At 45.1% G+C, this 12573-nt stretch overlaps 1 protein-coding gene across 3 annotated transcripts in view; it reads right to left on the bottom strand.

Moving 5' to 3' along the window:
• Positions 1–12573, bottom strand: part of Slc2a12 (solute carrier family 2 member 12) — a 64859-nt gene that overhangs the window by 7894 nt on the left and 44392 nt on the right. For 2 of the 3 annotated variants that reach the window (XM_041653589.1, XM_041653590.1), the window contains exons 4-5: positions 11952–12084; positions 201–2512 (exon numbers count right to left, since the gene is read on the bottom strand). In XM_041653589.1, coding sequence (XP_041509523.1) covers positions 2359–2512; positions 11952–12084 — 287 coding nt within the window. In that variant the 3' untranslated portion in view covers positions 201–2358. Of the gene's footprint in view, positions 1–200; positions 2513–11951; positions 12085–12573 lie in introns of those variants that run through there. The other variant, XR_005974515.1, reaches the window with a different exon arrangement.

The raw sequence follows: 12573 nt of genomic DNA, 5'->3' as shown, positions 1-12573 counted from the left end.
AGTCTTGAAAAATTTTTAATTGTTTTTACATTTGTTTTTTATTTGCTTTGTTGTAAGATCATTAGCCAAAATCCTAGAGACCAGGGGGAAAATGCAGTTAGCGGTTAGACTAGAGCTCTGAGATCTTCCCGCCGGCTCTGTCAGCAGGGATCTCCTGTCTGCGGTGTTCACAAACACAGAAATATGTATGTGAGAGAGACTTAGATAGGGAAGGGGCAGATCCAAAGGATGCAACGTGTTCAGTGTTCAATAGCGTGCAAGCCAGGCAGATCGGAAAGCTCCTGGGAATTATTGAAGGAGCCAAGAAAGCGTGACCAAGTCTGGATGTCCCTGCCGTGTGGGCGCTCCCTGGCAGCTTCCTGGGCAGTCCTCTAAACAAAGCTGGGAAGGAGTGCGTGAGTCACCTGGTTTTCTACAAGTACTGTAAAAAGTTTTTATATAAATAAAAACTGTGAATATATACAGACAAATTTTAAGTATTCCCCCTTTTTATTTTTCAAAACTAAAGGCTTCGTGTGCTGGAGGTGGGATGGGGCTAATACTGGGTAAAAAAAAAAATATTTTGAAAACAAAAGCGTTTAGTTCCATACTTGGGACAATAAGAGAACATTAGAACATTTATGGTACGTACATTCAAGTCATTAGTAACAAGTTGCCTTTGCTTGTTTCTTGTCCATTCACAAGGAATACGAGAAAGCCAAGTATGTGTGTCCATATATGTTTAAAATCAAATCATTTAACAATTTTTAAAATATCTTAATCTGATACTTGGAGGGGAAAAAAGATAGCCTCGACTCTCTTTTTTGTTTTAAATCGTGGCGTGTAATTCCAGTAAAATTAAAGTGATACTCTGCAGAACACACCTTACCTTCGCCTATGACAACAAGCAGAAAACAGCACACGTTCCTACTCGATGTGAGATACACCGCGACATAATGACGATTTCAATCTCAGCTTCTTCCTGTCCCCTTTAACTTAGACAATGCATTGCCAGAACCAGGCCTCCCGTCACGCTCCTGAGGCTCGGGGGCTGCTCTCTGTGATGCTGTGGGCACTCACTGTCTTTCCACTTGGCTAGAAGACAGTGTGATGGCCATGTACCTCTCCATCGGACTGGGACCATTTGGGAGTGAAAGGAAGAAAATCCCAAAATAAGGGGTTTGGGCTCTTTTTTTCGGGTTCATATTTCTTTGAATTATTTTTCAAGTTAGACTGTTGTACCTAAAGGCTTATTTTTTGTGTGCCTTCTGTAGTTTATTAAATGATTGAAGGTTCTTTCCCACAGGTTTTCCTATCATATGCACATTCTGTTGGTGAAATGTTTTGTCAAATCTTAAAATTGAACTGCAGAAATAGCCAGAGAAGTGCATCCTGTGGGAAAAACCCACCTTGCTGCCCATCACAGAAGGGAAGCAGGGACCTGTCCTGACATCAGTGTCCTGTAGTCTGTCTGCATTCATCTGAAAGGGAGCAGTGGGGCAGCCTGCCGTAGCCCGAGGTAGAGACTCCTGAGGAGTGGGGAGAATGGCAGGCAGCTGTGCATGGCTACAGGTTAGGACGGAAGCATTCCCAGGACACAATTTTTATAGATTTGACTTTATAACTTAAACCTATGTGCTTAGAGATCTGGATAAATAATAACCTACATCAGACTTCTTTTCTAATATTCACTAAGGGATTTCTAAAGAAATATGGTCCCAAGGATTTTTAAATTGACTTTTCTAATTTTAAAAAATGGAAAAAAAATGCTTTATTTTTTAATGTTTTTTAAACGCACATAAAATTTTAAAAAGGCTATTTTGATTAACTTTTTCATTATGTGTGCTGTACTAGCTACGTAATCTTGGTAATGGTGGACTTGAGTTGTCAGTGGGCTTCCCCAGGACACCATAGTCCCTAATCTACAACACAGGTACAATTGAGTCATCCGCCGTGTTTTGACAGAGGACCCAGAGCAAGGGGTGTCTTCAGAGGCAAAGATGGTAAATGCCTCCCAGAATGCTTCTGTGCCTAAGTATTAGGCTGTGACTGGCATCCTAGACAACTTAAGGCAGAGGCTGGCCTTGTCACTAGAACTTCGTCTTTCAAAGGCTGCACTGGAGAGAACGTAGAAGGTATTGAATCTGTCGGGATTTTGTTATTGTTTCTTTTTTTTTTTTTTTTAACCTGATACATTAGGGCATTGGTATTGCCTCGTCTACCTTTTGACAAAGGTCCCATTTGGGGAAGAGGATTAAAGGTTGTCTTTCTAATTTCAGGGTGTCCATGTAAAAGTTCTCCATGACACTGAGGAGAAGCCATGGCCGAGCCCCCTGTAGTAGGTCCTGCCACAGCACCACATGTAAGGATTTGAGCCCTTTAGGTTCTTGGAGAAGGCTGCTGTGGCTGTCCCCTGCCACACAGCTTCTTACACTCTGGGAGCTGCTCTTGGGCCTTTCTTTTCTGAAGCTGTGCTGGCACTAATTCTTCTTGGTGATGACTCATAAAACAAATGTTGTTTTTCACATAGTTCCTGAAAAAGAGAGAGAGAGGCGCTAATGAAAATGTCATTCTTGGTTTATATTGTGCTTGAAAGAAATCTGCAGCGTTATTATTTTAAAAATCACCCTGGGGTTGTCATGGTTTAGGTCATGGAAAAAAACATTTTCATGGTGAAGCTTTAATGTGCTAAGAATTCGGATATGTACCTACAGCCTTTGGGCAGTCTCCTACAGAGAACAAAGTTAGGCAGCTGTCCTCTGAGAATGGGGCCACAGCAGCCCTCATAACTGGCATGGACTCCAAGAGTACTTTTTGTTACCCACAGCAAAGAAGTCATGATCGCCCCAAATCCAGATTCATTGTCTTGCATTTGTCTAGCTCCCCGCTGTGTCTCTCTTTGGCCTCGCTCCCCATCAACAGCACATGATGTCCAGCAGCATAAAGTATGCTCTCCCCTTAGATTTAACAGAAGGGAATGCCTTTGAACCTTCCTCTCTTCCACAGGGAAGGGAACGGGTCACAGCGGGCACTGTGGGTGGGGTTGGGTGCTACTCTGGCTTCCAAGGGGCTTGTGCTTTCATAGGACAAGCTCAGAAGCCATAAGTTGAGGGTGTGCTGGCGAGAAAATAAAAAGGGAGACAGGATGGTAGTAGCTGAGGCAGGGATTGCTGATCTGTTGTTCAGCAACTGGAGTTCAGGTTGGGATTCCTTGATTCGCAGAATACACTGGGCCAGTACTTAGAGGGACTGTGCTCTCTGGCTAGAGTGCAGGGGCTACTGGGAGCATGATCTTCACAGATGGCACCAACTACAAGTCACAACAGAAAGCGGGAGGTAGTGTGGAAATATCTCAAAGAGTAGGAAAGTCAGACTCCTTGGGGAACTGTGACAGGTGGCGGTAGGTCCTAACGTCCTACTTCAGAGTTTGTCCCTAACCCTAAAGGAACTGGTTGAATCCTATTTGTTCTAAATAAACTGAGAAGTCTTTCCTGAATGACAGACTAGGTGGGGGTGGATGGGTTGAGGAGCAATGAATCTAAGCCAAGGAAGAGAAGTGAAGCTGTAGGTGACAGGCACTCGGGCTTCAAAGTCCTGGGCAGGGAAGGCTGAAGATCTGTCTAGCACCACACTAGAGGAGGTCGGCAGGTCACTGGGTGGTCTGTAGCCATGGTGAGTGGAAGGCCAGCCAGTACCTTTGTTCTCCACAGCAAAACCATAGGGTTGTCTTCACTTGGGTTCTCTTTCCTGTCCCTTCAGTCAGCTTGGCCCCTATTTCACTGAGACTCCTGGAGTCTTAAGCCTGTCTTTTTCAACCCATACTGTCCTGGAACATTTAACTTTAATAATACATTGTTCCTTTGGCTTTTCTCCATCCTCTCCATCGGCTCCTTGGTGCTCAGTGTCCTCTTTCCTTTTTTGCGGGGTGAGGGGGATGGTTCAAGACAGGGTGTCTCTGTACAACAGTCCTGGCTGTCCTGGAGCTCACTTTGTAGACCAAGCTGGCCTCAAACTCACAGAGACTCGCCTGCCTCTGCACACTGCCCAGCAAGCTCTTTTATCTCTATATATTGGCATAATGGGAGGCTTGTCCAGTCTCGGGCCCCATTCTTCTCTGCTTCTGTTTCATGAGGCAATGGCCTCCCACATTTAACTCTATACAGACTTACAGCTGCCTATCAAACATGTCTCTATTTGGTGTCTTAATGGACATCTCCAAATTAATCCATCCAAAATGATTCTAGCTACCCCTGCACCCTGGGGCCCTCCAGGCTGGCCCATTTTCCTGTTCATTCAGTGTCTCAGACTTCAAGCCGAGACGTTATGTTGGCCAGGCCTCACTCCTGTATCCATTTCCTTGGTTTGTTTATTCATGCATTCAACAGTGCACAGCCATTACAAACCAGGCGATCATTGTTCTAGGTTTTGAGGAACCAGAATGAACACAGTGAAGAAATCCTGCTCCTCGGAGTTTCCTTGTTAAGATTGTTTTCTCTGCAAGAGAACCTGGGCATGCTTCCCGGTACACAGCAGTTCACAACTGTCCGTAACTCTAGTTCCGGGGGGATCTGATGCCCTCTTCTGGCCTCTGCAGGCAGCAGGACTTTGTGGTACATATATACCCATGCAAGTAAAACATTCCCCACCCCCCCCTCGTGTGCTCAAGGAATTAAATGTAATGAGAAATAGCTAATAAGCCAAAGGAATGTTTCAACTCTTGTTAAAAACCGAAATAAAGTAGAAGCAAAGTCTGATTTATAGTAGGTTGGTAAGAAAAGAGGGAGGCGGCACTATGAGGCAGATGCCTACCTAGGGGAAGAGCATAAAAAAAGAGTTGCTGCCGTGAGTATGCCTGCTGAGTTCCGAAGGTCAGGGTGGCTGAAGCCACTAAAGCAAGGGGCGGGGAGGAGAAAGCATAAACTGTATAGCTTTTCCTCTACATCATGAATCCCTAGGAGACTGGAACAAAGGAACAGAATGGGATGGGGGGAAAGGAAAGAAAAGGGGACCAGGTAGATAACCACTACACCAGCGAAGAAAGGAGTTCCTGACACCTCAGACCATGATAGCATAGAAGAAATGGATGCCTGTGGAAGGAGGAGCCAGCAAGCCTTACTATACTGGAGGCGGGGCATGAGAGGGAGAGATTAGGGAAAGACTGGCTCAGGCTGCAGCAAAAGAAAAGGAAGACATTGGCACACAAGGAGGAAACTAGGCCTGGAGCCAATGTGTAGACGGACTCTTCGGGGCCGCCATGGGTGGAATTAGCATGTTTAGCTTATCTCTTAGCGGGAGAAGAAAGGTAAGCAAGGCGTGAGCAGCCACGCCTCGAGTTTAGGAGGGAGATCAAAGCAGGTGGATTCCAACTCCTGGCCTATGGTCCAGAGGGCATGCTCTGATGAGTGTGACAGAGAAGTTGCGGGAGGAAGCCCAAGCTCACAGAGAAAATAGGGAAACAGGTGTGGACAGGTGAGAAATGCGACAATCAGAAGGGAGGTCCCCACACGTGGCAAAGCTATTACGTCAGGATGTCACTGGGAATTGGCCCCTGCGCTAGCCTTATTCAGGGAAGTGGTAGCCAGAGAAGGCTCACTTGGAGCCGTTCAGGAGAGAAGAGATGCCCGGGACTGGTAAAGGACTTTGTTAGAAATAGAGAAGTGGCAAATTTGGAAGAAAAATGGCTACCAACACACCCTTTTCAGAAGATGGGAGGAATGGTACGGAACCCGGTGGGCAGAAGTTTGCCTGGCATGCAGGGAGCCCTGCATTCAATCCCCAACACTGCGTAAACCGGAAGTACACACGGGTACACTCAGTACACAATCCCCTGCACTTGGGAGGCAGAGGCAAGAGGATCTTGGTGATCAAGGTTATTCTCAACTACATAATGAGTTCAAGACCAGGTGGGGATTCATAGAGCCCTATCTTTAAAAAAAAAAAAAAAAAAAGCAGGGTAAGTGGGGAGATCCCAGCAAGTTTTTATTTATACTGATGGAAAGTACACCAGCAATAAAAAAAAAAAAAGAGTGAAGGAGTAAACAGGAAGTCTTGGAAAGGGGAGAAGAGATGAGGAATGATGTTGAAAAGAGAGAGGGCCTGCTTTTCCTCTCGGCCGCCAGGCTAGTTAACACCCGAAATAACCACACAGAAATTGTATTAATTAAATCACTGCCTGGCTCATTATCTCTAGCCTCTTATTGGCTAACTCTCACATCTTGGTTTAACCCATTTTTAATAATCTCTACTCACCACGAGGTCGTGGCTTACTGGGAAAGATTTAGCATGTCTGACCTGGCAGCTCCATGCCCGTTTTCTCTTGACTCTGCTTCCTTCCTCCCAGAATTTAGTTCTGTCTTCTCCACCTACCTAAGTTCTGCCCTATCAGGCCAAGCAGTTTCTTTATTGATTAACCAATAAAAGCAACACATAAACAAAAGGCCCTCCTACACCAGAATGATGGGGCCGATGTCATAGAAACAGAGCTGACTCTTCAAGCCTGAAGGGCTGCTGGTGTGACCCCTGCTAGGACAGAAGACTTTAAGGGACTAGTGATACCGGCCACTGCCGGGTAGCATGAAGGGCCACCTGAGGCCAGCACTGGGCTTGTGAGTCTCCCCAGCTTCAGGCTGCCAGGTGGTTGCACATGCTCACGACACACCTGGCTTGAAATGTCGGTCATGTCATGTCATGTCACTGTCCACGCTAAAACTCCAAAACTCCGAGTCCTTTCCCACCCAGTGAGAACTAACCAACTCCTTGCTCAGCCTGTTTTATCAACCCCAGTGGCTCGGACCTAGAGCTCTTTGCCCTTCCAAAAACAGGCTGAGCCTGTTCCTGAGTTAGCCTCTGTACTAAGGATTCTCTACCTGCATTCTCTGTGCCCCAACCTCCCACCTAGTCCTCTTATCGCCCAGATTGTATCCTAAAGGTTATCTCCCCATAGCCTTCTGAAGCTTGCCCCCACCCCAACCACTAAAGAGCTCATCAGCGCATGGTCATTATCCTGGGTGTATTTGTTTGTTTTTCTCATTGCTAATATGGTTGCAGCACCTACACCAGTGTCTGGGGCATAATAGATGCTCAATTAGTGTGAGCTCCCCCCCCCCATGCTTCTGTGGAGGCAGAGGTCAACACTGATTGTTGTCCCTCCCCACTCCCTCCCTCCACAGGGCCTCTCTCTGAACCTGGAGCTCACAGACCTGGCCAGCTTCCTGTCTTGGCTTTCCCAGTGCCAGGATTAGAGGCGTTCATGGCTGTCAGCCCACTTTCACGCAGACGCTGGGGATCGAACTGGTCCTTAGGTTTGCATGGCAAGCACTTTTCTGACAGAGCCACCTCCCAAGCTCTCCGTGTTTAGAAGCTGCCCGTTTGCATACAGGGATGGACACACAGCCCATTATCGGCGACAGTACAAAGGCTTCGGCACTAAACTCTTAATAAAACACTCGTTTGTTTTCGCCTGAGTGGGGGGGGGGGAGTGAGGAAAATCCCACTTGGAAAATGTAAATACTGCAAGCATCCCTCTATCAGATGAACTTTAAATTTGAGACTACACCTCGGGGTAGTAGTTGGCAGGGGAGATATTGCAAACAAAGCCCTTTCACAGTACACGATGGCAGCTACGCTTCCTGGCTCTCGGCTGAGACGCTATTTATTTTATAAGGAACTTCGCCTCCTTGGAAGACTATTTGTTTTCTCAGCTTTGTAAGAACTGGGGCTGGGGTGGGGACCAACTCCAAATAGGGGAGAGGAAAATATTAAGCAACGTGTAGGATCAAATTTAAAATTTAATTCGATATTATAAATAGTTTCCTTTCTTAGTCCTCAGGAAAGCGCTATGGGGATTTACACATGGGGACTGGTTTCCCTGGTGATCAAAAGTTGATTCATTTGTTTTATTAACTTCTAAATTCCTACAGACTCCCTGGGCTCAGCAGTAGACTTCCTCGAGCAAGCTTACATGAGTCTCTGTGCACTTCCAAGTTCCACGGGATTTCCACTGCCCTACATTTCCTTAGTTAATTTGATACCGTCCTCAGATCGCCATTTTTTGTCTCTGGCATTTCTTTCCAGGGAAGCTTGCTTAACTGTTTCAAGTGCTTCTTGTTGGTTTACTTGATTCAGGTTGCTTACACATTCTCATGTTAAAAGCATTTCTCAACCTACGGCAGCAAGCAGAGAGAAGCTTCTGGCTTTTTAATGTTGTGTAATCAGGAGCTAAAGAGCCAAATTTCTTATTCCTTTCAGGTCTCAGCGTGGGGCTTCCCCCAGCCGCAGGCACCTGATTGCTGCTGCTCTCAGTTGAATACACAGACTTGCACACCAACGTCTTCCTATTCCTCTGTCCCAGGTTCCTTATCTGTTTTCGCTCGCAGTACTATTGAGGGGTCACAATGACTTCGACGTTGACCCCCCCCCCCCCAATTGTCAATGCATGACTGTCTCAGACAGTGCCTGGATTAAGGTTTTGAGAAACTGCATGACTCAAAAGTACCAAATGTGGTTTCACAGACAGTCTGCCAGCCAGACGTGTAGCCACTTAATATTCTCCCCCCACACAGAGTGCTGAATAAGTTTTAAATACCCGAATCCTACTCTCTACAGGAACATTCTAGAAGCCCACTAAATAGAAAGATTCTGTCTTCAGGTTGTCATGATTTGCAGTTTGCTTTACTTGACAACTCTACTTGAAAGCTGCCTAATGAGAAAGGGTTTCAAAGTTAGGCTTTCTGAAGGAAATATTGGTATGTTAATAAGCCCTTATTTTGTCCACCTTGCTAACTGAAAGCAGCAGTTCACCTCGCAGCTCAGTCCTGCTCTCCCTTCAACAGTCTCTCACTGTGGTTCACAAGGTCTTTTAACAAACCTTTGCAAAACATACTTTGTGTCTTGAGTTAGGAGTTGAGTTTTTTCGAATTGTATGCACACAAAGAGTGCACGCCTGAGGTCTCTGACCTGCTCAAGCCATGGAGTTATATCCGCTTCTGCACTGATGGTTCTCCAAAGTGTTTCTCATCCCACCACTGCCCACATAGCACGTCCCTATGTCCCTGTGCTGACCACCAGATCTGTAGAGAGTTTCTCCTCAGTCCCAGACGTCTGTGCATCCTGACCTTCCTTCCCTGTTTTCACTTGCATGTCGCATAAGCCTCTCAGAGGGGATCTGCACAAATGGTACTCGGGGGCCCAACCCCAACCCCCACCAGACCCTCTCCCAAACCTGCCCCTCTTTCCTGACACATGAATGACAGACACTACTGCATACACAGCAGGTTGATTCTGGAAGCCTGCGAGCAGTTCTAATTCCCTCTTCCCCCTATTTGTCCTTCCCGTGCAGGTCCCAGTTTCATAGGCCCCGTTTCTACACTACATCCAGCTTCATACCTTCCCCTCTGCCACCCCCAGTAGCTTCGTTTAGTGACTCCTCTTTCTGTTCCTCCTATTTTGTCAGAAATAAACTTCCACCTAAACTCTGGTCACGCCATATCATTTTACTTCAAACACTTCTGCTAGGGCAGTGGCTCCGTGGGTAAGAGCACTGTTCACACAAGCATGAGGACTTGAGTTCAAACCCCAGTACTTCCACAGAAGTTGGGTGTGGCTATGCATGCTTGCAACCCTAGCACTGAGGGGTAACCCCCTTAGCCAAAACAGTGACCATCAAGTTCAGTGACAGCTATTAGCTCAAAGCAATAAAGTTGCCAAAGCCCACCTGTGACCTCCATGTATGTACTCATGAACACAAGTATTCAAACACATATGCATGTTTCACACTAAGTACACATGCACAAAAGGTACAAAAAAACCCACTACTGCCCTTAATATAAAGTTCAAATTCTTTACCAAGATAGACAAACTTCCTGACTCCTCTTGGTTCTGGGTTCATCTCCCAGTCTCACAAGTGCCTATTAACCTTTGTAGCCCAGCTCTGAGTGCAATATTTCTGTACATGACCCTACCCCCACCCCCAATATCTTCTTTACCAAAATGTCTCAAGATTTAACTCTGGTATTCTCTCCTTTGGGATGGAGGGACTTTTATGTAATGAAATCCTCTAACAAGAAGAGTAATCTATCTTTGTGCTAACCAACATGGTCTACTGCAAGGATCTGATTTCTTGCTTACCACCTGAAGTAGAAACAGTTTCTGTTGCTGTTTCCTAAATTTCCAGTTCTTTATTGGGGATGGGGAGGGGTGGTAAAACAGGTCTCACGGTATCTCATTGGCCAGCCTGGAACTTGCTATGTAGACCAAGTTAGGCTGGAACTCAGAGATCTGCCTGTCTCAGCCTCCCAAGTGCTGGGATTAAAGGTGTGCTCCACCATGCCTGGCTTCAATTCTTTCTTGGCTATTGCCCAGCCAAGAAGAGTTAAATCACAGCTGACAAAGTCGGCAAGGTAGTGATGAATGTAGCCGGTGTATGTCTCTCTCATTTTCATCCTTACCACTCCCTCCTGCATCCTTACCTCCCTACTGCATGAACTCTGGTAGACTGCAGATAGAGCTACATCTTATGACCCTCCATAAAAACCTGCTCTGCTCGGTGGGTGTTGGGAGGCAGAGACTGGGGGATTAAGAGTTCAAGGCTAGCCTGTTTTGAGAGTCGCAAACAAAAAGCAAACCTGGGCTAAAAGCTGTCCTGTAGGTAGGAGGAAGAATGTGTACGTCCATGCCCAAACTCCATGTGCAAGTTACCTAGCCAATCAAGCCTTCCCACAACTGCATTTGCTTCATTATAAATTATCATTTTCATTTCATTTTCTTAAAAATCACCTCATCTGCAGGAAAGCACAACCCGAAACTTGACATAGTCAACTTATGATTTGAATTGAGGCAAGTTTATTGTATGTTGTTGTTCTGTTTTGTTTTTTTGTTTTTGCTTAGCAAAGTAAACTATTTTAAAGATTTCAACCATGTCAAGGTTCCACGAGTTTCCTCACTCCAGCCCCTGCTAGCACAGGACAAAGGACCGGCCTTCATGAGCATCTGCACACATTGTCCCACCACTGGCTCATCTATCAGCCTGGAACTTCCCTCAGATGGAAGCAAGTGTTGCTGTCACAATTTCTGTGACCATACCCAGTGCTTGGGACATTATTTTTTAAGAGAAAAACCACAACCTATTAAAAAAAAATAACGTGGTTTTCTCCTTTGCAGTAAAGTCCAGGACTAAGCATGGCCCCAGTTCCACTGCAATTTAATCCTAAGAAGAACACGTTTCCCTTCATTCCTAGGCTGCAGCCACCACTTCCCTCAGGCCATGAGTTTGATCAGTTAAAACTCAGTGCCCTGCCTCTGACAGTTGTCCCTGGCCGACTTGCCGGTTAAGTTATTTATCTCACCTCCCCGTGTGAAATTCACTTAAATGCCTAGAATTTAATTCTGAACACCTAATCATGTAAGACACTCCTTACCTTTGCTAAAATTAACTTGAATGTGCCACCTTATAAAGAATTACAGACATTTAGAATCTAGAGTTTTTCTGCTAATTGTAGCCTTAAGTGTTTGGGATCAAAAGACACCTGAGCCTGTTTTAGAGGAAGGGCTGAAATAATCTATTGTCCTAGCCCAGGATGGACATCATATCCCAGTGCCAAGTTAGTACCCCAAACAAAGGTGGACTACTGGGTGAGGAGCTAGAAATGAAGAAGTTCTTTCTTGGGAGAGAGAAAAAGGTTGAGATGACATCATATAAAGCTAGTCAAAAAGCCACTGAGCTAAGGGTCACCTTGAACTCAATCTTCCTGCCTCCACCTCCAATGTGCTGGAGTGATAGGCACCACTAAACAAAGTTTGTAAAGCCTTTAATATTGATAAGCAATAGTTCACACACATTTGAGATAAGGCTAGGGAACTGGAATTATGCAAGCCGTCTTGTAGAAACGGGAATATCCTAAAATAACTTCAAATGTTGATATTTAATCGAATATAACAACTATATTTTGACCAACAACCAATGATAGGGTACTTACGCTTTTGCTAGCTCCATTGATATTTGTTCCAAAGAGCATCCCTTAGTCTCAGGTATAAACAGAACAACAAAAACCAGGGATGCTAGACTCATGATTGTATATATGAAGCAAACCCATGACAAGCCAATAAGATCTATAGAAGACAAAAGAAAATGGTTAGGTATGTATTCTGTGTGCACTGATCACCAATCCCATTTGTGAACATCCCTTCTCAAATCCTATAGGAAGCTAGTACATGCTAGTAGTCTCCATGGAAATAAGATTCACCAATTCAAAATGTGGCCAGGCTCTTTTTGTTTTGTTTTACAATTCTACCCCAGCTTCCTTAGGTAAAATGCAAAGCTGTCTTCTAAACATCACAAATTAAACTCAAAGATATTTTCTGGGTACACATTTTTCTTTTTCAACATGATAATAAATATTAATGCAAAGAGCACATGTTCATTTATGTTCTAGTTTTATTTCTGTTGCTGGGATAAAATACTCGGACTAAAAGCTTTTTAAAGAAGAATGGGTTTATTTGGCTTATGGTTCCACATTATGGAATGGAATTGTAAAATCTATCACTATGGGGAAGTCAAGGCAGCAACTTAAAGTATTATATCCACAGTCAAAGGAAGCA

The sequence above is a fragment of the Microtus oregoni genome, unplaced genomic scaffold (genome assembly GCF_018167655.1).
Source record: "Microtus oregoni isolate MIOR12 unplaced genomic scaffold, Mior012 000006F_ref0000085, whole genome shotgun sequence".
Classification (NCBI taxonomy): Eukaryota; Metazoa; Chordata; class Mammalia; order Rodentia; family Cricetidae; genus Microtus; species Microtus oregoni.
Note: the sequence above shows the minus strand (reverse complement) of the source record. Positions and strands in the feature narration are given on the sequence as shown.